The sequence below is a fragment of the Panthera leo genome, chromosome B4 (genome assembly GCF_018350215.1).
Source record: "Panthera leo isolate Ple1 chromosome B4, P.leo_Ple1_pat1.1, whole genome shotgun sequence".
NCBI classification, from domain to species: domain Eukaryota; kingdom Metazoa; phylum Chordata; class Mammalia; order Carnivora; family Felidae; genus Panthera; species Panthera leo.
In genome coordinates, this window is record NC_056685.1 from 13,786,511 (window position 1) to 13,811,814 (window position 25,304).

General features: G+C 46.4%; 1 protein-coding gene across 1 annotated transcript in view; it reads right to left on the bottom strand.

Moving 5' to 3' along the window:
• The window catches only part of FAM171A1 (family with sequence similarity 171 member A1), a 133,913-nt gene that overhangs the window by 10,298 nt on the left and 98,311 nt on the right, over positions 1-25,304 (bottom strand). The window contains exon 5 of the mRNA XM_042944991.1: positions 21,575-21,751. Within this exon, the coding sequence (XP_042800925.1) occupies positions 21,575-21,751 (177 nt within the window). The remainder of the gene's footprint in view (positions 1-21,574; positions 21,752-25,304) is intronic.

The following is a 25,304-nucleotide window of genomic DNA, read 5'->3' on the forward strand; positions in this document are numbered from 1 at the left end:
ACGCTTAACTGACTGAGCCACCCGGGCGCCCCTCACATGGTTTTTCTCTCTTCCAGAAATCTACCCATCTTTCAAGATTCAAGTCACGTCATGTGCTTATCCCGAGTCCCTCCAGAGCTCAAGGGTCTTCCTTGTCCTCGTCCTCCTGGGACACGTGTCACTGCATCTCTTTTCCAAATCACACGTTGCCTCAGTCGCCAACGTCTGGCCTCCTCTGTCAGACTGTAGCCTCTGCGAGTTTGGGCCTGGGTCCTATATTCCTTTTGTCTTCTCAGCACCAAGAAATCTCGTTGGCGTACCAGCTGAATAGTACTCGAGAACGAGTGAAAGCCCAGCAGGCAACCCAAGAAGTCGCGTCGTCGGATGACCTTCTGTGAAAAGCTGGGTGTGGTCGTCAGGAAAGGGATCCTTACAGAAGTGTGCTGCAATTCAAACTTAAGGGAACAAAGCCAGCTGGGAAAGAGGCATTTATTTTGGCCTACGTTGCCTGCAAAACGTACACGTGTTCAGTGACTAAAGGGTGACGCCATCTCAGGACGCAGCAGTCATGCTGTTATTGGCAAAAGCCATTTCCAAGCTTTCTGTGTTTGGTGGGAGGAAGTCAGCAGCAGGGAAGAGAACGACCGAGCTGTGCCCTGGAGCATATGCTTCTCGTTAGGGTGAGATCCTGGTGCCGCGGGATGAGGGCGACCTCCCCACCCGAGGAGCCAACACACACGGGAAGAGATTCTCGTGCTCGCCGGCCGGGAGCCGGGGATACCGGACGGCAGAGCAGACAGACCTCTGTGAAGTCTCTTCTGTTCCATGAGGCCACGGGAGCTCAGCACCCGCAACCAGGGTGCCAAGGGTGGGGATCCCGCCAGTCTGGGCGGGGGGGGGGGGTCTCAGGCGCTGCTCAGACAGAACCGGGAGGGCCTGGGTTGCTCCTGCGGTGTGGACAGAGGAAAGCTCCAGCTGCCTGATCTCCAGCCTGCCCACCTGCCTCCTGGATGGGGCAGCGTCCGTGGTCCGGACACAGAGAAGCCTCCGATGTCCCAAAAGCAGCCCAGCACGGCTGCTTCCTTAGATCCACTTCACGCCTCTGCTTCTCTTTCTCCTTGCTCCAGCCTATTCCTTCCAGCCCCTTCCCGCCACTTCCCGTGGAGGCCTTGCTAGGCTCAGGATCCTCTTCACAAGCGGGCAGTCGAGGCAGCCGCTGGGACATGCACCGGGTCAAGGCGGGTCACCTGGTGAAGGTGTGCAGGCAGGCACCTGGGATTTCTCCCGTCCCACCCCACTGGCCCAGCCAGGCGGCCACCTGCCCCACGCACAGCTGCTAATGCACCGAGCAGCTGGCCAGCTGTTAAGTGGGTCTGTTGGGAGCAGGCTGGCGGCTCTGGGCGCCTCTCTGCTGCGACTGAGGTCTGTGACACGTCGATCCCTGGGGACTCTGTGGGTGAAACTTATATAGTAACCCCTCTGGCATCACCAAGGAATGAAATTCTGCATTACTGAAACTTCTAGGTCGGTAGTTTTCAAATAGTTTTCTAAAGTATTTGAACTCTCTCCCTTTGATGAAATCTTATGCAGAAATTTATATATAAAAGATAGAAGATAAGCTTTCTGCATGAAGATGAAGAGAACACCACCCCTCCCCCCTTCCCTCCCCTTCCCTCCCCCCTTCCCCGACATCGCCCACCGTGGCAACCCCAGGACATCTCCTGAACAGGGCCTGGAAGTTCTTCTTCTATACAACTTGGGTTTCATTTCCCAAAATTTGAAATCGAAGTTTTACAAATAGTCTAAAAAAGGACCATTTACTCCTCCTGCCTTATAAAATTGAATATAAGGGGCACCTGGGTGGCTCAGCTGGTTAAGTGTCCGACCCTTAATTTCAGCTCAGGTTGGGATCTCACAGTTCGTGAGATCGAGCCCTGCATTGGGCTCTTGCTGACAATGCGGAGCCTGCCTAGGATTCTGTCTCCCCCTTTCTCTGCCCCTCCCCCCCAAATAAATAAATAAATTTTAATTGCCAGCTTATGCTATAATATGTATTCGTAGCTGAACATTAAATACATCAGTCAATAGGCAATTTCAAAAAATAAAATAAAATTGAATACAATTTCGATTTTTCACAATAACTCAGGGCCATGATCACGATCAACTACAATGCTAGCTTCTCAAATATTGATGCCCCATCCGAATTTGGCTCGGGTCATGATCTCATGGTTTGTGAGTTCGAGTCCCGTGTCGGACACTGTGCTGACAGCTCAGAGCCTGGAGCCTGCTTCAGATTCTGTGTCTCCCTCTGCGCCTCCCCTGCTTGCACTCTGTCTCTCTCCCTCAAAAATAAACATTAAATTAAAAAAAATATATCATGCCCTTAGGTCCCAGCTGAGGACTGTAATTGTTTGCTCCTACATTAGATACACCCTCCCATGTTGTCCCTCCCTCCCTCCTGGTTCCTCCTTCCTTTCCTTCTTCCCTCCCTTCCTAAATGCTATCAGTGTTTCTGTTATCAGATCTTCTCCCTCACCATCAAGACCCCCAACATCTATAACTGGGGCGGTCTCCTATCCAGAACTACACGACCCACCTTAGTAAAACCGTGTCCGAGTAACGTCCACAGGCAGTTTGAGGGACTGGGGAACAGAAGCAATTATCCAACAGTGGTGTTCTAATCCAAGTTCAGTATCTCTTTCCTTCGACACTACATCCTCAGATCAGTTTTTGTCTGAATTATCATTTTCTAGAATTAAACCTTGCACAATAGAAAGATTTAGAGATATTTTCAGGAATAAATACTTTGTTGAAAAGTCATTCTAATCTTTAAAAAATGAGTTCGCTATGTATTCAGCTGGCAAGGTTCACCGTGCGTAAAGCACCGTGAGTTCTTAATTTGGAAGCTATGCTTAACCACAAAGATTATTACACACAGTTATTGACAGGCAGAAAAAGACATGCCTTCCGCTCGTCTGTAAGATCTGATGGGCTCTCTTAGCAATCACCCAGGGTGCCTTCTTGCTATGTTCCTAAGCAGTAATGAAATCAGCCTTTATTTGCAAAATATAAAGAAAAGTGAGTTAAAGGGTGCCTGGGTGGCTCAGTTGGTTGAACGTCTGACTCTTGATTTCGGCTCAGGTCATGATTTCATGAGCCCCCCACGTCGCAAGGAGCCTGCTTGGGATTTTCTCCCTCTCTCTCTGCCCCTCCCTTATGCATATGTGTGCCTATGCTCGCTCTCTCTCTCTCAAAATAAATATTAAAAAAAAGGCAAGTGAGTTAAAAAGTATAACAAATGGCTATCAAAAGGGAAAAGAACCCTGAAACATGAGAAAAGGGCTCAAACCACGTCTTGTTTGAATACAGCCTGCAGGGCTCAGACTTCCCTCTCTCCCCTTGCCTGCTACGTGTCTGTCCTCTGCCCACAAGTCCCTATTCTAGCAGCCATGCTAACTCATCTCAGCGTTTGGAAACAAGCATCAAGCCCTGATATTAGGAGCGCTACTGATTTTGCAAAGGAAACTGCAGATGAAAGCCCACAACTTCACTAATTACGAGTTGAAGTAGGCACCTTGCGCGTTAGGCAGTGCACAGGGACACAAGTCATTGCACTTACGGTGAGGTACTGTCACCGCGTCAGACCTCGGAACCCGGGGCAGAAGAAAAGCCAGGCATATAAAGGGCCAACTGACCACACGGACGGCTTTTCCAGCGTAACATAACCCTGTATGTGAATTCTAGCTCTGCCACCTCGTGAACTTGGGCGTCCCGAGGACGGCACAGCAGTGGGGCCTGAAGGGCGCTGGCGAGACCTTTCAGCCCTGGGAGCGATCCTGGGGCTGTTTCACGTGGCTTTCGTCGTGGAAACGAGAAACGGCTCATCAGTCACATACTTGTAGTTGGGTGTTCTACTTCGTGCAATTGCACGAATATGTCAATTGACATATTCTAATTGATCTGTGTCTCTTGAAAGAGACCAGAGTGAATTCTATCGGGTCTGTAAGCTGGCACTCGTGAAGAAATCCCACAGTCCCTCCGAAAACCCACCTCAGAGAAGTTCTACTGGTCAAAAGGTGAGTATTGAGTATCCACGCTGCCAAATAGCTATTTCTACTCTTCCACCTACATTTTCACCGTGAGATATCTGCGAACATTTATGGTGAGAGGTGAGACACACGTATGTGTGACACAAGCGTGAATTTCCTGGTGGGAACACATGGCCGTCTTGCCCCTCAGCTGCTGGCCGCGGCCAGTAATCATCTCACTCGAGCTGTGGTAGCTCCTGCACAGCCTTCAGCATGGTGGGGGCACTGGCTCTTCTCAGAAGAATCTTCTTTTTCTTTCTTTCTTTTTTTTTTTGAGAACAATTTCTTAAGAAGTAGGTACCTTTCAGATCCCTAGCAAGTGCCGCTGCTCATTGCTAGTTTTTTTTTTTTTTTTTTTTTTTTTAATTTTTAGAGAGAACATGCAAGGGGGGCAGGGAAGAAGGGCAAAGGAAGAGGGAGAGAGAATCTTAAGCAGGCTCCGCATTCAGTGTGGAGCCCGATGTGGGGCTCGATTCCACAACCCTGGGATCATGACCTGAGCCGGAATCAAGAGTCAGATGCTCAACTGACTGAGCCACCCAGGCGCCCCTTTATTGCCAGTTTTGATCACAGGGTCTTTCCTGATCCCCGAATATGCTGGATTTCTCTAGAATCCAAATCCCTTACTTTTCAGGGCTTTAGTTTGCATTACCTAAGGCTATCACCTCTATTATACTTTTCTACGTATAGCATAGAAGTATCAAGGTCAAAAATCTACCTTCGCTGCATGCTTTTACAAAACTATGACAGGATCACTGTCATACAACAGAATGTGTAACTCCATCGGCCCTAAGTCACATTTACCAGTGGAGTAGAAACTTTGATGATATTGTGGAGTAGCCTTCTCATTTTTTCCCAAATTCAAGCCCATGCCTTTGAGTAGCTATGTTTCCTTCTTTGGGATTATTTTTCCATGAAGTTTGTGAGGGGGATACAGTCCTCATTAATTACACAGCAATGTATTTACCTGGTGTCAATTATCCAACTGTTCTTGTTGAAAGCAATCAAACTGAAGAGCAAAAGTTATGTACAGATGGTTGGATTCTTACAGCTTCAGGCAAGTACATTTCAGGACTGATTTAAATAAGAATAAAATTAAAGGCAACTCACTATAACCAAAGACCTTCTGTGAAGCATAAAGACAGAGAGATATGCTGAATTATTAGAAATTAAAACAAGAAATGAGTCTGTATTCAGCTACAGCATGTTCCCTGGGTATTTTTAGGGTAATTTTTGAGAAGTAGATTCTTTTTTTTTTTTTTTTTTTTAACGTTTATTCATTTTTGAGACAGAGAGAGACAGAGCATGAACAGGGGAGGAGCAGAGAGAGAGGGAGACACAGAATCTGAAACAGGCTCCAGGCTCTGAGCTGTCAGCACAGAACCCGACGCGGGGCTCGAACTCACAGACCGTGAGATCATGACCCGAGCTGAAGTCGGACGCTTAACCGACCAAGCCACCCAGGCGCCCCGAAAAGTAGATTCTTTTTTTTTTTTTTATTTTTTTTTTAATTTATTTTTGGGACAGAGAGAGACAGAGCATGAACGGGGGAGGGGCAGAGAGAGAGGGAGACACAGAATCGGAAACAGGCTCCAGGCTCCGAGCCATCAGCCCAGAGCCTGACGCGGGGCTCGAACTCACAGACCGCGAGATCGTGACCTGGCTGAAGTCGGACGCTTAACCGACTGCGCCACCCAGGCGCCCCAAAAGTAGATTCTTAAAAATAACCTTAAGCAACTGATTCTTCTTTCTTCCTTTAAGCTTTAGCTGGGCTATCAGAAGACTTACAGAACTGAGTTTTTAGAAAAGAGCAGTAATGGGAAGCCATAAAGATTCTGGCAAAGTTATAGAAAGGTCTATGCCTTAAATAGGTAGCCAGAAGTATTAGGATACATAATAGCATTAATAAAACTTAATGAGAGAATTTTGGATTTATAACAGGTATGTATAAATTCCTAGAAAGTAGCTATTTCTATTCTGATACTCTGTATCAGAGTATAGGCTAATTAGGCCCAGACGGAGAGAAATTTTGTTCACTATCCACTACATCCAACATCCACCTTGCAATTATATGTCAGAAGGGATTGGGCTGGGGGAGCTGACCGGGACGTAGAAGGCACAGCCACTAATCCCTAGCATTAGAAAAGTCACTCAAAACGAACGAGAGCATAACAGAGAAGTTTACAAACATCTTCACAGATGCGGCAAGGTGTTCCCAAGCAGGGCTTGCTAAAGAGCCTGTGACATTGGAAGCCTTGTTAAAATGCAGGTTCTGACTCAGTGGGTCTGTGGTTCTAACATGCTCCCCGTCTGCAGACCACGCTTGGAGTAGCAAAGCTCTAAATCATGATTCTTTCAAGGAAACCCCCGATGGCGTTTCCCATGATGTTGCCATGGTGCGTCACCTGGGCAGCCCGTGTTTAAAGCCACTTCAGAAATATTTCTACACATTTAAAAAATAATCTAGTCACTTGTCAGACTATCGGCCAGACTGCCAGTTGGCAAATTCAAACGCCTACAGATGCTGCCTTGCCCTTGCCTGAAGAGGCAACGCCACTCACGGAACCGGCTGCTAATGTGGCCAAATTGATTCCGACCTGAAGACCTTTGTGTTTTTTCTGCCCAGAATGTTGCCGCCCGCCCCAAGTATTTCCATTAGGCTCCTAGATGTCTACAGGATCTCAGCTCAAATGTCACTGCTCCAAAGGCTCTGACCAGCAATCATCCTCTCTGACATCACCCTACTGAACAGTCTTACGGTACTTAGGTCGTATGAAGCAAACTGGCTCACTGTCTCCTTCATTTAGAACAAAAGCTTCATAACCATAGAGACCTTCCCTTGCTTGGTACGTCATTGCCTTATTCCAAGGGACTGGAGCAGAGTAAGTATGGCACAAAGAAGATGTTCAATAGATATTTGCTAAAATGAATGGACTGCTCGATCTTGAAAAAAAGAGAAGCCAAGGAAACAACTCCATGGGAAATCTTTCAGTTTTAAATGTTGGCAGTAAATTAAAACACAGCAAACAAACAACTGCCCCCAAACCGACTGTACGGGCCAAATCAAACACACCTGGGAACAGGGTGTTTTGCATTCCCAGATTTAGTCCGTTATTCTAGCAAGCCACATCAAGTCTTGGCATGGAAGCAGGATTGCACAAAAAGCTGATACACTAGAAAAGGAAGGGATCTGAAGTCCAAAGAAAATCATGTTCTGCGTCTCTCCTTCTGCGCTCCCTGGGATGCTGTGCATGAGCTGAGTGTGCCGAGTTTTGGCTTCTTTCTTATTAAGAAAGCTGGTAGCTCCCCACCTCCCGGGCTGCTTTGAGAATAGCGATGCAAAACGTTGCCTCAGGGCAATACCTGCTTTGTTAATGGATACGCTCAGCTAAGAATGAGTGGGAGAAGAAAAGGCTTTCCCCAGATGATCCTATGTTTCTTCCCCTTCAATTGAGGCTCACTTCAAACTGCACACTTGAAATGACTGGGCCTGCCACGTACAACTCCATCTACACGTCGTACCACAGAGCGAGCAAGGTGCTCCTGCAGACACCTCTAATGACGCGCATCCTGTGTAGGCTGGGTTTGTTCTATGCCTGCGTTCTGTGTATGCGTGTGCACGTGTGAAAATACAAACAATTTTAAATATTAAAAAAATTTTTTTGATGTTTATTTATTTTTGAGAGAGCGAGAGAGACACAGCACAGACGGGGAGGGGCAGAGAGAGAGGGAGACACAGAATCAGAAGCAGGTTCCAGGCTCTGAGCTGTCAGCACAGAGCCCGACATGGGGCTCGAACTCACGAGCTGTGAGATCGTGACCTGAGCCGCAGTCTGATGCTTAACCGACTGAGCCACTCAGGCGCCCCGATACAAACAATTTTAACAGGGTGATTCAAGATAAGGGACAAAAAGAATCAACATAGTAAGGACATCATCTACGCCTGGTGACGTGCTAGGTGCTTTATGGACATAACCGCTTTTCAGTCTTCTACAACCTTGAAAGGTGGGTATTCTAGAACTTATATCTGAGGCTGCAGACAGAACTCAAGACAGGAGTATAAATGGATGTCCATTACAACATATCTAAATATTTAAAAGTTACGGAGCAAGTGATTATGTGGTTAAATAAACGTGTCCTACCTCCCCAACTGTAACTTTATAGGACCTAAAGCCTAGGGCTGAAGGTAGAATTCTTCAGTGCTTTAAAGAGTACATGCTGGAACAAAGAGCACGAGGAGAGTTGGTCTGCGGCCTATACCCCTTCCCAACTCACACCCTGCCTCATGACCATGGATGTGGACTCCCAACTCCATGTCCAAGCTCATGCCCCAGCCAGAAGGCACTCCTTGGCCAACCCTCTGGCCTGAGGATATGCACATGGCGCGTGTAGATGGGCGGAGAGGTCTGCCCCTGGGAGAAGGGCATAGAGCAGAGTGCCTGGAAATCAGCTTAGGCTGTGTGGGCAGGGAACCCTAGGATCTAGGCTACCTGGAGGGTGTTCTAGAAAGGGGTCTCAGATTCCAGGTGGCCACATCCTTTTGGGTCAGTAGATACCTTATCCCATGGGGAGAGGGCACAGCTGGATGGGGGCCAGAGTGAGGTCCTCTAAAGTGGGCAGGGGGGTGCTTACAGCAGCCATCCCTCTTGCTCAGTCCAAGGGTGGTACTTCCCAAGGGGCAGAGCCACAAGAAGTAGAATTTTATTCTAAAAGGTAAAATGACCTAGCTAAAAGGTGTTCTCAGGAATGCATATATTTCCAAGATTAAATCTGTGGCATGCTGAGGAAGCTTTGCCTAGATACCAGGCCTGGACTATCTTTCCTTCCGATGACTTCCAGACCTGATTAAGGTACAAAATTAATGTAGAAGGAGGAAAAAAAAATTCATATGCAACGTGTTCAACTTGTTTAAAAAGTCATTATGTGTTGGGGGGCACCTGGGTGGGCTCAGTTGGTTATGCATCCAACTCTTGATTTCAGCTCTGGTTATGATCTCACGGTTTGTGAGTTTGAGCCTCGCGTTGAGCTCTGCACTGGCAGTGTGGAGCTTGCTTGGGATTCTCTCTCTGGCCCTCCCCAAGCTTGTGCCTGAGCTCTCTCTTTCCCTCTCTCAAAATAAATAAATAAACTTAAAAAAATTATGTGTTAAAATTAATTCCTAATATAACAGTATGGCTCATATAGAAGTATGAAACCAAAACAAGTTTATAAAACAAATAGAAGCAGGCTGTAAAATTTCAAAATAAAATTAAGATAAAAACAGCAATTTAATGTAGTGCCTGATGACTGAAGGGCACTTATCACTTGCAACATGAACATGACAGCGTAGGGTGAGGCTTCTTTTGAGCGTTGGTGTGCCTATGATTCGACTCTCCTGCCACCTTTTTCTAGATGAACTTGCCAAGAAATTTTCCTCTTTCAACATACTTTGAAATTACTTTTCCTTAATATGGTGGGGTCCTTGATGTACGGCAGCTGCCCCGGTTCAGTTTTCTCTCCATGATTCTATCCTACCCAACAGTCTATTCATAAGTGTGCATCCAGGCAATGAGAGTACCCGATGGCTTTAAATTCTGTACCGACTCCTGATGACACAGAGTATTTTTCGTGTTACGTCGTATAGGATTATCATCAAAACCCAAGCCTCAGATTTAAAAATCCTTGTGGACAATTCCCATTCCCCAAAAGAAGCTCTCTGGGCCAACAGGTTCTAGTTTGAAAAACCTGGAATCTTACTCAGGAAAGCCTGGACATTGGGATCTTCGTCCATCCCAAGCCCTCGTCCTCGGCCTCCTCACCTGTGAAGTGGGGACAACATGAGCTGCTGTCAAGACCAGGGCGTGGGGCTGCGAGAAGGAAGATCAGGGCTGGGCTGAAGTTCAGGCACCAGGCAGTGGACCGGACTTGCTCCCGGGCAAACACTTGCCCGGCACACCAGGGGATTTATTCTTGCTTTGCTCAAACTAAAGGCATTACCTATCCTGGACTGTAAGAGTTATTTGGAAATAGGGAAACAGCAATGCCCTTCAAAACATGGAACAACTGGTGGAAACAGGAAACGAGGTACCAACCAATCAGGTTGGATACCTGGGGCCTACCAGCTACACGCTGCCTTGGCTGAGAGTGGATATTGAAGATGTTAGGCCTTCACTGTACCTGTCCTTCTTTCTTCTATCATGCTTCACCTAAGATGCACAAACTAAATATGGGCCCCATGATAGCAGTGATGATTATAATCATAATGGCGAAATTGCACAGAGCTCTTTACGGAGTACCAGTTGCTGTTTCCATTTCCTGGGCTGTTAAAGGATTTGCTCAACATCACAGCTAGTAACTTAGTTGGTTACTAGGAGGAACCAGTGTCCAAGTCCAAGCTGTCTCAACTGCTGGGCTTCATGCTGCCTATATCCTGTCGACTCCTGATAGATGCCGGACTACCAATGTAGTATTCTATCGAAAATACTTTCCCTTTGGGGTGCCTCGGTGGCTCAGTCGGTCAAGCATCCGACTCTTGGTTTTGGCTCAGGTCACGATCTCACGGTTCGTGGGACTGAGCCCCACATCAGGCTCTGTGCTGACAGTGTGGAGGCTGTTTCGGATTTGCTCTCTCTGCCCCGCCCCTGCTCATGCACACATTCTCTCAAAATAAATAAACTAAAAAAAACACACACACCTTTTCCTTTAATTATCCATTTCGGTGGAGATAACTGAAAACAGAAGACATTTTAAAATTATTTGGTTTGGGGGCGCCTGGGTGGCTCAGTCGGTTAGGCATCTGAATTCGACTCAGGTCATGATCTTGAAGTTCTCAAGTTCAAGCCCTGCATTGGGCTCTGTACTGACAGCTCAGAGCCTGGAACCTGCTTTGGATTCTGTGTCTCCCGCTCTCTGCCCCTCCCCTGCTTGTACTCTGTCTCTCAAAAATAAACATTAAAATTAATTTTTATTATTATTTGGTTTTGAGGTAAATTATGGCAGCTCCACCTTCCTCTTCTTCACCTAGGCTGATCTTAGAATGAGCATGTTAGATGCCATGCTTAAAACTCAGGCCAAGAGGCAGCAAAGCACGGGGGGCTCCGAGGTTTCTAGGTGTTCGGGAAGCTGGCAGGAGGATACAAATTTGCTCCAGATAATCCACAATGTGAATATTCCCGAAGTGGTAATGAGAAGTCGACAGTAAGACACATTTCCTTTCCAGGGGAACATACTGATCTATACCACACTCTAAGACCACAAAGTGGGCAACTGTCATTTGTAAAGCTTGCCAAAAGCTGTTTCAGTTAAACGCAAGCATGGAAGGTTCTAGTTCTGTATATAAAATGACACTTTAGGGAGATTAAGTTTGTAATAGTATTTTAAAACAAATATGGTCCCCGAACCACAACTACAATATGGTTAATGTTAACGTGATGGCATTATTTTCTGAAAATTCTCATTTTGGGGCTAGCGGGTGGTGACAAACACAAAAGGCTTAATGATTCCTAGGAATGGACTGATATCACACGAATGTTTTTTTTTTTTTTTTAGTTGCTAGGCAACATTGAAAAACAAATGGCCATGTTCTGAGATCACTGTGTATCCGTTCTCCCCACGGGCAACTGTGCGCATGTTCCTCGGCCTGACGGCACTCCCCTCGGACGACAGGACCAGGGCATTGCTCCCATCCCTTCCTATTCCCCCAAAAAACAATTAAGTGGAAAAACATCCAGATCCATATTTTAAATCAAGCCCCGCCTTCAAGGGTGGGCTGGCTGTGACTTACCCAAATGGACTAGTTCAAAGAGCGCAGCATAAGCAGTAACGTTCGCCATCTGAAGCGGAGACAAATCCGCTCTAGGCCAGTTATGAGTGGGGATCCTGAGTGCCTGATACATACACACCATACATGATCAGAGGCGGTTCGGTAACTGCCATTTCTATAGCAACCCACACACACTCTGCAGGCCGTGTTTTGGGAAGGCAGTTAAAACTGGATTCTACAACGGAGCTCCGCTTAGAAGATGCTTTTATTTCTGTCGTCTCATTAGAATGAGCGTATTCAAAGCCAGTAACCCAAGTTACCATTAAATAGCAGAACCTCATCACCTACAGGATCCGGAATGTTGATTTCTGTGCCAGTCAATGTCAGTCGGTCGCTTGAAATCCAAACCACTGACCTGGTTTGCATGTTCAGAAGTGACCATTCCCCAGGGCAACGAGTCAGATCACGGTCTGACAACCCGGAACATGGGACAGCCATCTGCTGTCCCAGTTATAGGCGAGAGAGTAAATGCCTGCAAAAGCGAGCTGACATAATCATCTCCCATTGCCCAGAAAGCCTCCGCTAAGATGCATTCACCATGACCAATGACACTTCGTTTGCCAGACCGGCGAAGGAAAACTGCTTTCTTCCAAGGGCAAAGTGCACCCCAGCACATATGGATGAGAACGCGTGTCTGTCCACGTTAGCCCGTCCCCCTGACACCGGCATTGTTCTACTTTCCAACAGAAAGTCAGAAGATCATAAGCGAAGGAAATCCGCTAATTCCTCCAAAGAAAGACTTAGGCTCACTACACAGTCCTCCCTTGCAACACAATCAAGGGCATTTTACACGACATGTTCAGTTGCTGCATGTAAATGCAGCCGAGGTATAATTCTAGCATATCGCAAGTTGCATTTCTAAAAAAGACCATTTTTATGGACAGCGCATGTAACAATGGCCCAGTTCATACTGCTCTGACTGACTAAACAAAATCCAACTTTACTTATGCTCTAAGAGAGTGCTGATCTATTAGGTCACCCTCTGATGAACTGTGTGGGTTGAAGCATGGAGATGCTAATGTTCATGGAAAAATTTTCGCCTGTTCCAAAAGGGAGGCGAAAAAAAAAAGGCAATTGCAGCCATTAAAAAAATAAAAAGAAGGCCACAGTGATAAATGGTGGCACCAAACACTGACTGCACTCTAATAATGGTGTTTGAAAGGGAGCACTGATTGGTCTTTGTCCTAAGAGTAAACTAAGTTATCTGGCAGTCCTGGATTGGAGTATTTGAGTTAGTGTCAAAATGCAGATGTATTTTTCAAATAGAAGTCCCACGGAACTAAAAACAACTTCATCTTTCTTTACGGAGTTTGAAGTCTTGCCCTATAACGAGCTGTTACCACTCTGAGCATCCATACGCCCTCCTGGCAAAATGCTGGAGGGCTACCCGGACAGCAGCAAGTACTGTGGCCACACTGGTCACCCCACTTTGGCCCTGCAGAGCGTAGAATCTACTTGCATTTTCTAAAAATTTTTTAACGTTTATTTATTTTTGAGAGAGAGAGCGAGCGAGTGAGCATGAGCAGGGGAGGGGCAGAGGGAGAGAGGAGACACAGAATCTGAAGCAGGCTTCAGGCTCTCAGCTGTCAGCACAGAGCCCGACGTGGGGCTCGAACTCACGAACTGTGAGATCATGACCTGAGCCGAAGTCAGACGCTTAACTGACCTAAGCGCCCAGGCGCCCTGAATCTACTTGCATTCTAACACTAAAATGGTAAGAGCTTCCCTGTTAATGCCTTTTAGATCAAGGAATCACAACAGTCTTCTGTATAAGTCAGACAAGTAAGTATTTTCAGTTTGTGGGGACATCCAGTCTCTGTCACAACTACTCAACCCCCCAGTGTAATGAGATAGCACTCGTGCAGACCATACAGAAACGGGTATGCTTATTCTCCAGTATCTTAGTCTCTTTGGGCTGCTATAAAAAAATAACAAACTGAGTGGCTTATGAGTTAGAGATATTCATGGCTCACAGCTCTGGAGGCTGGGAAGTCCAAGATCAAGGTGCTGTAAGAATCAATGTCTCCTGAAACCCTGCTTCCTGGTTCAAAGATGGCGTCTTCTTGCTGTGTCCTTACAGGTTGGAAGGGATGAGGGAACTCTCTGGGGTCTCTTTTATAAGCACATTAGTCCCATTCATGAGGGTTCCACCCTCATGATCTAATCACCCCCTTTTAAAGGCTCCACTTCCAAACACACTGCAGTTTAGGATTTTGACATATGAATTTTTGGGGAGGGGGAATACAAACATTCTGTCCATAGCATCCAATGAAACTTTATTGAGGGTTGTTTACATTTGAATTTCATGTAATTTTCATGTGTCGTGAGATACTTTCCTTCTTTCGATTCTTTCTTCAATCATCTAAAAATGTAAAAACCATTCTTAGCTTTGCAACATGTTGTCTGCCGGCCCTGATTTGGGCGAACAATTTTTTTTTTTTTTAATTTTTTTTAATGTTTGTTTATTTTTGAGAGAGAGACAGAGTGCAAGCAAGGGAGGGGCAGAGAGAGAGGGAGACAGAGAATCCGAAGCAGGCTCCAGGCTCTGAGCTGTCAGCACAGAGCCCGACGCGGGCCTCGAACTCACAAACTGTGAGATCATGACCTGAGCCGAAGTCGGACGCTTAACTGACTCAGCCACCCAGGCACCCCAATTATTTGTAATGGATTCACAGATTGCTGTATGTGGCTGTTTGACTGTTTGGAACTACACTTACTTTGATTTACTTCAAAAGCAGATAATTTAAAGTGCTAAAATGGTTTGGAGTGATTCTTGTGTTTGAATTAATCATAAGTAGCTGCTAATTAGTAAGTAGTGTTAGATGCTTAAGATGTGTTCCTACTTTTTTCCTGATCTGGTAATACAGTCTTGGAACTTTTTATTTAACCAAGATAACTTAATTTCTTAAAAAAATTTTCTTTAACGTTTATTCATTTCTGAGAGACAGAGACAGACTGCTAGAGGGGGAGAGGCAGAGAGAGAGGGAGATACAGAACTCAAAGCAGGCTCCAGGCTCTGAGCTGTCAGCACAGAGCCCGACGCGGGGCTCGAACTCATAAGCCGTGAGATTGTGACCCGAGCCGAAGCTGGGTGCTTAACTGACTGAGCTACCCAGGCGTCCAGAGATAACTTAGTTTCTACTTAAAGAATGATATTATTGACTAAATATAACAAAATAAAAACCTTAATAGTAAAGGAAAAAACAGTAGAAAAAACAACAACCTTATGAAATATGTAGCTTCTCCTGAGTTGAGGAAGTTGAAGAAAACATGGTTTCTTTGAAATGTCCATCCAATCTTAAGGTTTTCAGAAAATGTATTTTAACTCATTTGATTATTTTTGAATGACTAGCCAAACGTTGGCTTTTCTGTGTACACATACAATCTGTTATAACCAGGAATTTGGCAGTTATGCTTTTTGCAGTAGATGCTAGGTTAAAAAGATCATTTAGACATGAATAGACACTTCTCCAAGGAAGACATCCAGATGGCCAACCGACACATGAAAAAATGCTCCACATCACTCATCATCAGGGAAATACAAATCAAAACCACAATGAGATACCACCTCACACCCGTCAGAATGGCTCACATTAACAACTCCGTCAACAACAGATGTTGGCGAGGATGCAGAGAAAGAGGATCTCTTTTGCATTGTTGGTGGCAATGCAAGCTGGTGCAGCCACTCTGGAAAACAGTATGGAGGTTCCTCAAAAAACTAAAAATAGAACTACCCTATGACCCAGCAATGGCACTACTAGGCATTTATCCACGGGATACAGGTGTGCTGTTTCGAAGGGACACATGCACCCCCTTGTTTATAGCAGCACTATCAACAATAGCCAAAGTATGGAAAGAGCCCAAATGCCCATTGATGGATGAATGGATAAAGAAAATATGGTATATATACGTATATATATATATATATGTATATACATATGTATATACATACACACACACACACACACACACACACACACACACACACACACAATGGTGTATTACTCGGCAATCAAAAAGAATGAAATCTTGCCATTTGCAACTACATGGATGGAACTGGACGGTATTACGCTAAGTGAAATTAGTCAGAGAAAGACAAAAATCATATGACTTCACTCATAGGAGGACTTTAAGAGACAAAACAGATGAACATAAGGGAAGGGAAACAAAAATAATATAAAATAGGGAGGGGGACAAAACAGAAGAGACTTATAAATATGGAGAACAAACTAAGGGTTGCGGGAGGGGGGATGGGCTAAATGGGTAAGGGGCATTAAGGAATCTACTCCTGAAATCATTGTTTCACTATATGCTAACTAATTTGGATGTAAATTTTAAAAAATAAAAAATAAAATTAAAAAAAAAAAAAGGAAACAAATCAATTACCCAACAAGAATTCCCAATGGCAGAAGGCTCAATGCTGTGGGGATTATTCCCAGAAACTGGATATCTTACATCTCAGAGGCTGCATAACAATGCGCATTTCTTCATTTTCATGGACTTCTTTAATCGTATTAATTTCCTGTTGCTCCTGTAATAAATGACCACAGCCTTGGGGGCTTAAAACAACACAACTGTATTCTCTTACAGTTCTGAAAGTCAAGTCTGAAGTCAGTTTCACTGAGCTGAAGGCAAGGTGTCAGAAGGGTGGGCTCCATCTGGGGGCTCTGAGGGGAAAAACCTGTTTCCTTGGCTTATGGCCCCTTCCTCCGTATTCAAAGTACGTTGCTCTGATCTCTGCTTCCACTATCATGGTCCCATGTCCTCTAGTTCTGATTCCTCGTGGCTCCCTCAGAAGGACCAGTGATCACAGTGTCTCTCTCTCTATGTATGTATACCATTGTTGTCTATGTATATAGCCATCTCTCTCTTTTTAAACAACTTATTCTACCTCTCTTTTTTTAAAGTTTATTTATTTTGTGCGAGAGAGAAAGTGCAAGTGGGGGAGGGGCGGAGAGACAGAGGGAGAGAGAAAGAATTCCAAGCAGGCTCCGCACCGTCAGCACAGAGCCCGACATGGGGCTCGAACTCATAAGCCGTGAGATTGTGACCCGAGCAGAAGTGGGATGCTTAATCGACTGAGGCCCCCAGGCGCCCCTGTATGTAGTCATCTCAAGTACAAATGTTGTATCAGAGTCTACTACACTGCCCTGATAACCAAGAAACTACAAGGCCCCATCCCCGTGCATTTCTAGTGTCACTGCAATATGCACACTGTAACTGAGAGGGGGCTACGTTACTGTTTAGGGGACGGACAGAGGGACTGCAAAACTGAGATCCTGCCCATAGGATGTGAGAAGTTACACCGTCACAGCGAGGCACAGCCGGGGGAGGGTGAACAGTCCGGCGCGGGAGCAACGGTGGGCGTGCAGAAGTCGGCGCTGGAAGTGAGGCCGAGTGACCGGCAGGGCTGGCTCTGATGACACCGTTGAGCCGCTGTGCTGGGAGGAGGGCGGACTGCTTCACTGAAGCTGAGAGACCATCTCACGAGGGGAAGTGATCCGTGCTTTCAAAGTTTCTTCTAATGTTTATTTTTGAGGGAACACAAGTGGGGGCGGGGCAGGGTGAGAGGGGGACAGCGGATCCAAAGCAGGCCCTGTGCTGACAGGCTGACAGCAGCGAGCCCGATGTGGGGCTCGAGTTCACGAACCGTGAGATCATGGCTTGAGCCGAAGTCGGGATGCTCAACCGAATGAGCCCCCCAGGCGCCCCTAAAAGATAACCTAAGCAGCGATACACAAGAGCCAGTGGAGGGAAGCAGAGGCAGAAGGCAGGCAGACTCTTGCTGGAATAGGTCAAAGAAGCGGGAAGAGTCTGAACCAAGGCGGAAGTGACACAGAGAAGGAGAGGAGAGGGGAGGGTTGAGAAACGCTGATGTGACAGCAACAGGACTTTGGAAGGGACCACACATGGCTGCAGGCGGAGAGGTGAAGCAAAAGAATAAAGTGGGGATAACTCCGAGGTTTCTACTTCGATGGTCTGGTGCGTGATACCCTTAATCAAGAGAGGAAACGCAGGAACGAAGAGGTTTAAATGCTGGAGTGAGGGCAGTGGATGTGCTCAATTTGAGGCATGTCGGACCTGAGTGTCCTAAGGCACATCCATCAGCCAATGTCTAATGGAAGGTCGGGAACAGAGAGCAGAAAACAGGACTTGGGTGCACAGGGGGCCGTGGGAGTGTGCGAAGTGATTAGATGCCCCAGCAAGTGATATGAGGTAAGCTGGGAGCTGGGCGTAGGCCAGCGGCCAGCAGACGAGGACGACCCAGGGGGACACTGAGTCAGACAGCCAACAGAGGAGAGCCCTTCACAAAGGAACAGAAGCCACCAAATGCTGCAGAGACACTGAAGGAAGTCACCTGCCTTGTCACGCAGCTGCTGGTGACCTCAGTGACATTTGTTTCCAAAGAGTGGGCAGCAGAAGCGGGACTGTGGCGGGTTGAGGAAGCCGCACGTGGAGAACAGTCCTTTGAGAGATCTGGGCTAAGGGGAAATCTGGGAAAGCGGTTTGGGAGGCAGGGCCCGTGAAAGCCTACAGAACGGGAAGCCTTCTGCTGACTTTATAAACCCTTAGGGAGTCCTTGCTATGTCCCAGGCACTGTACTACACTTCTCGCAGACATTAACTCATTAAGTCCTTGGAGTGGTTCATTTTTTGTGTCAGCTCAGCTAGGCCATGGTCTCAAGATACTCCATCAAACACGTATGGAAGTTGCCGTGAAGGCATTTTTAAAATGAGATTAACATAAAAAAATAAAATGCGATTAACATATCAATCAGGAGGCTGAGTGAAGCAGATTACTCTTCATAAGGTGGGTGGGCCTCATCTAGTAAGTTGAAGGCACTAAGAAAAAGACTGAGATCCCTTGAGGAAGAAATTCTGCCAGCAGACTACCTTCGGGCTCAAACTGCAACATCAACTCTTCTCTGGGTCTCCAGCCTGCTGGCCCACCCTGCAGATTTTGGACTTGTCCGCCTCCACAAATCTATGAGCCCCTGCCTTGAAATAAATCAGTCTCGTTCCTCTCTTTGGGGTACACACACATAGCCTATTGGTTCTGTTTCTCTGGAGAACTCTGACTGATACGCTCTTTGTAATAACATGAGGTACTATTATTTCCAACCCATGTCACAGTTGAGGCAACTATGGCCCAGAGAGGGGAAGTAACTCGCCCCAGGGGCACACAGCCAGTGGGTAGCTGAGCTGGAATCCCAACCCAGGGTGTCCCCAGAGCCCTGGCTCTTAAGCACATGCCATGCTGCTGCTCCCGGGCACATTTGGGGCCAACTGGGAGGTCCAGGGAGAGAAGCAGAATATAAAAGGGAATAGGAGCCCCGACAAAAGCACGTCTTGCACAAATGAGAAAACAGGCATGGTGATTCGCTGCAGGCGGGACCTACAGCTTTACAAGGAGCAGAACCAGGCTTTCAGGAGACGGAGTACAAGCCGTCTCCCTTCTGCTTGCTACTTTCTCCGGTGTTCTTCTGAGATTCTCTCAGTCACAACCCTCCCGATCTGTCTTCTCCTGGGAGGCGCAGGGCTGCTTACGACCTGACCTTCATCACAGAGCCTCAAAAAGTCACTACACTGTGGAGAACACACATCAGCGGTTAGCACGTCTGTCCCAGTGCAGGATATGTTACTGCAGTGGCACCATCCATCCCTCAACATCAAGTTTAGTACATCTGGGAAAATCAGTGAATTCCACACAAATAATTATGGCGCCTGTTAGTAGTTATTTGGAAAGCAAAGCAAAACGAAACAAAACCCCACCAAACCCTGAATACCGAACGGGCGTTTATTTTCAAATATAAATTCCCGGAACTCTAATTTGACTACTCAAGGAAAGAGGTTACCTTTGAAAACACATTTGATATCAACCATCGACCCCTGCTAAGAACCAAAGGGGTACAGGAATGCAGGTGGTGTGAAAATCTAAGCACACGAGCGCGTGTGCCCATAACGTCGTGATGATCGTCAAATGTGAAACTTCCCAGAGAAAAATGTGAAAACATGTATTAAAAGCTTTAGAATTTTGTACTTATTGACTTATTTATTGAATTTGAGAAGGGGGGGGGGGGAGAGGGACAGAGGGAAAGAGAGAGAATTCCAAGCAGGCTACACCCTCGGCACAGAGCCTGACGTGGGGCTCGATTCCATGACCCTGGGATCGTGACCTGAGCCAAAACCAAGAGTCAGATGCTCAACTGACCAAACCAGCCAGGGACCCCTGGCACTCCTAGAATTTTATACACGTTAAAAAAAATTTTTTTAAGTACGTTCCGTGTCCAACATGGAGCTTGAACTCACCACCCTGAGATCAAGAGTTTATGCTCCACCTGACTGAGCCACCCAGGTGCCCCGTCCCCATGTATGTTTTTAATTCAACAGCTCCACCTCCTCTAAAATATTATCCTGTGGAAATAATCATGGCCGTGCCTAAAGATTTAGCTACAGAGATATTTATCACAGCACCGGTAAGAATAGTAATGTTTTCTCCAATTACAGGGCAGGGAGCAACCAAAGTATGACACATCCATATAATGAAATGCTATGCAATCATCAATTTTGACATTGCAGAGTAACAGCTGATGCCACGGAAAGATGTTTATGATATACGAGCGATTCTTAAAAGCAAGTTATAGAGGAGTACCTAGCATGTAATCTCGTTTCTGTTAAAAATCTATTTTGTGGAAGCCAGCCTTTCCGAGAGGACCCCAGTGATCCCCACCTCCCGGTGTCTACACGCCTGTGCCGTCTGCCCCACACAGTACCAGCGCCGGGCTCCGTGACCAACGGTGCACGAAAAGAAGCGATGGTTTGTCATTTTCACGTGAGGCTATAGAAGACTGTTGACTTCTGCTTTGCCCACTGTGTTTCTGTATTTTTATTTTATTTTGTTTTTCCTCTGGATCATTGGCTCCAGTGAAAGCAAGTGCCCATGTTGTGGGCCGCCCTATGGAGAGACCCACATGGCAAGGAACTGAGGGCTCTGGCCAGCATCTAGTGAGGAGCTAAGGCCTGCACAACACCCGTGAGTGAGACTGGACGCGCAGTCACTAGCAACGCACCCCCCCTCTCCCCGCCCTCCAGACGGCTACCTTGTTGGAGAACCCGACCCAGAACCACCCAGCTAGTTGTGTCTGGATTCCTGACCCTCTCGACATGTGACGCAGGAGATGTGCACGGTTGTTGAAAGCCGCTACGTTTTAGGGCAATTTGTTAAGCAGCAATAGATACCGAACACATGTGTGCATGGCGAAATGACCAGAAGGATATAATCCCAAATGCTATTTGTGGTTTTTCTCTAGGTGGTGGCATTGTGGGTAATTTTTATTTTCTCTTCTGGTGTGTTGTTGGCAGTGTTTTTCCTTTTTCATGAGACAGAAAACCACATGACCACGAGGGATCAGAGAACCTAGAGCATAAAATGATAAAGATCAGGGGAGCCAATTTTAGCTCTAATAACCTTTAAAGATTCAAGTAAACTGAGTTAAATGTACACACAGAAACAAAAACAAAAAACCCTCCCAAGAGGTGCCTGCCTGGCACACTGGAGTAAGCTTCACCTACCAGAAACCATGCGATACGCTGTGGGCAGCAGAATTCAGTAACTTCAAGGAAAGGAGACTTGCACAGATATCTTAAAAGGAAAAATCAAACAGGAATGAAGTCACCTGCTAGCCAATCACTGGAGTCTTGCTTACCCAGCTTCTGGTCAAATCGCCACGCCGCGACATAGGCATTGTGCCTCAGGCTGCTCTGGGTGGCCAGGGGCACGGTGACATAAATGGGGCCGTCCACCAGCACTGGCGTTCCATCACTGCTGAGCAAATGGACACTGACGGCCGTGACTGGGGTCAGGTCATACCTGGTGCCGTTTCCTGGAAGCAAGAGGGAGTATCCATCACGTGCACAGAAGGGCCCTATGTGGGGCTGCCGCAAACGTTTGCGAGAAAATAGAAACAGCTACCATTCACTGAGTACCTCCTATGTGCCAGGGACTATACGGAGCACTTCACGTGTATAAAATCCTCACCACTTTATATGTACAGATACCTCACCACGGCTCCATAAGGTAAGTAAAATCCACATTTGACACACAAAGAAACCGGCCCAGAGAGGGTAGAAATGGGAAGTGGCCCCAAGGGCATGGTGGGATCTGGGATCGAAGCTCTCAGGTTTGCTGCCTCTAACTACTGAGCTTTGCTTTCAGAAAGGGCCTCGAAAGGAAGAGACTCCTCTGTGGTGTCAGAGGAGGGTAAGTGTAGAAATCCCTGAAATCAACCCCTGCACAAAGTGAGACCCACACACGTTAATGACTCGGCAGATCGCCATAATGAAACCAAATACATTACATTTTACATTTTAATGTAAATGTAATGTATTAATGTAAATGTAAATGTATTAAAATAATACATGTAATGTATTGTTTACATTGTATTAAATGTAAATAATACATTTAATGTAAATGTAAATGTATTAAAATAATACATTTTACATTAGAGGCTGCTTTGAAAAAGAAGGGGGGGGCGGTTTTTTCAAGGAGTGCCTCAAAATATTAACTTACTTGTACTAAAAGTACCCTACTGAAAGCTCGGCCTTGAAAGATTTAGGAGTTAATTTTAGGTGCCATTGTTATTTTGATCTGTTTAAAAGGAATTTAACATGCCAATTATTGTACGTCAGGGGACTTTTCTCCAAGCCAAGCCTTTAACGACTGCCTACTTTATAGATAAATTAGGGACTGCTGAGGACAGCGATATTATATTTATATACTTAAGCGATCCATTGTAGAGCAATTTTTCTGCAGTGAAATATAATATCACACAAAATGTTTATGTCGTAATTTTAAATCTTGAGCACAATGACAAACGCACAGTGATAAAAAAAATTTAAGCTCCATTAGAATATAATCTATAGGATTTCTTATTAAGCTGCTTACATAGGTTATCTACCCATCAACTACCTGAGCTAATGCAAACCACCACTTAGGACTAGATGTAAACGTTTAGAGCAACTGTAGTGAATTTTAGAGTTTTCAACACAAGTGATGGCCAAACCCTTTGTAGAACAAATTATATATAGGTCACAACAGCACTACCTTCTACGATTTATGGCCGTCTGTTTGTCATTGAAGGGACGAGCACGGTAATAGGAATTTCGTCAAAAGGTCCATGTTGGAATCACAGGCTCAAGTTCTGAAATCTTTTAGTCTGGCCTTTTCTCTTTAGGGCACAGAAAGCCAAAACCCAGAATTTACCATATTTCTGGTCAAAATATCTGCTGGGATGAGACCTAAAGCAGTGCCAAGTGTCCAAAGGGGACGTGGAGGCAAAGCCGGGTCTACAGTGTAGCTCCCCAGGTTCTGTTAGACCCTCTGGATGGGACAGAACTGCAAGCAAAGAGAAATTAAGTAACTTACTAGACTCTGTATAAACAACTTATCGATAACGTTTTCAAACCCGGAAGTGCTGCTTTCAGCAAACCCGAGGCAGGAGAGGGAAGCAGCAGGGAGGGCAGGAACGCCTTCCAGACTCACCATCCAGCCTTTCCTCCCACTTAACTCTGCCTCCTGATCCCCATTCATCACCTTTCAATCCTCCCTTCTTATTTTCTTGCACATTCCCGGCCCACGGAGCCGGGGTTCCAGTCCCAGAGGCACCACTAGCTGTGTCTGTGGCCTCAGGCAGGCTACTTTGCTCCTCTGGGATTTGTTTTCCTTATCTGCGTTATCTGGGCTAGATGCTTTACCTAGGACTTGAGGGAAAGAAACAGGCTCAGCTCTAAATATTCAGAAGTAATCACAGCATCGCACAAAAGGGCTTATTAATTTAAAGTTACATACGTTAGGTTCTGGAGATTTAATGTTCTTTGAAAAGTTCTCTGCAGGCAGCTGTACCTGCTTTCTCAGTGCTCCGCTCAATGCTCACTCCTATCCCACGCCTTCCAAAATACCCTCCCTTGTATCCTCCCACTTTCTTTATTCTGGAACGATCCATACTTTGAAGGATTCCATTGTTTCTGTTCCAGCCCTTGTTATAAGACTGCAACTCTACAGGAAACACTGAGTTCTGTATACAGTGAGGACTTTCCTTCTTGTTCCCTCTTGATGTTACCAGGCTCCTGTCACGTCTGAATAAAGACAGGTGTCAGGCAAAGGCAGCAGGGGGAGGGGGCAGCACCACTGGACCAAGCTTAGGAGGCCCCGGACTCATCCCTTCTAATATGAGGGGTTTCGCTCAAATAGCATCTCGGGTTCTGCCTGGCTTTGCATCCTGCTACCAACTTCTCTGGGTGTTAGTCATTCTACTGACACCTCCCTGTCTTCCTAGAGTTACTAGCGGAAGTTGTTTCTTGAGAACCGCTTGGGAATGCCAGAACCGTTGTGTGCAAGAAATCTCTTAGCAACCAGAGTGGGGACTGTGATTCTCTGAAGGTGCAGTGTCTGTGGCCTGTGCAAGGAGGCTGCCCCGTGTGACGCCAGGACACTATGGAGCAGGTGGACGTGGCTGGACAATGGGGAAGTGGCCCAAATCTCCCCGTGGCCGGGTTTCTCTACTGACGACTCCGGAAACCCCCTCTGAACCGGACGGCGTCCTCTGAACGAGGACACTCCGGGGAGACCAGACTGCAGAACGTTCTCCAATCCCGTCTGTGGGCTCCACGCACTTTTGCTGGACTCTCGTGACGACCTGCCACCTTACCCTGGCGTGCGTGGGCCAGGCCCTCACGCAAAGCTGTAATCTCTTAGATGCATCTTATCAAACAGGAGGGAAGCAGGCAAGCAACCGTGGGGAAGAAGAGAGGCTGTGCACGACGTGAAACTGGACACAGGCACCTGGCTGATGAGATGTCGGGGTGCTAAGCGGACCCCACGTGCCCACGCCCTCCTGGGCTGTGAGCCAGCACACCGCCTTTCCCGGCAGGGCTCAGGCAAGGTCTGATTCTTCCCACGTCAAGTATCAGTTATTTCAGTGGGAAAGAGGCTGCACGTAACCTTCTAAAGACCTTCTTTCTTCCCCCCCTTGAAATAACAGTCATTTTAAAATAAAACAAACTCCTCTAAAATCAATAGTCCTATGTCTCTGTGTTCTTCTCTGTGTTCTTGCCCATCATCTCGGATTTCATAATTTATTCAAGAGCTCTTGGAAACGGGGCACAGAAAAATTAGTGAGCTCTGAGCAATGAGGTCGCCCCTCCAAGTTAGGGTTTTATGCTTGTGCATCATTTATTGGGGAGACTGGGTACAGGGTTCTTGATGGTCTCAAATCGTACGTTTTCCTGTTCCCTGAAATACTACTTTCTCCTAGGCCTGTAAGTCAACATTCTCTCCCAGTAATGCTTACTCAGAGTGGCTACCACACGTTTTTATCTGATGGCCAATTATAGACGCATTAATTGCACCTTCATACAAAAATTAAAGTATGAAGAAAC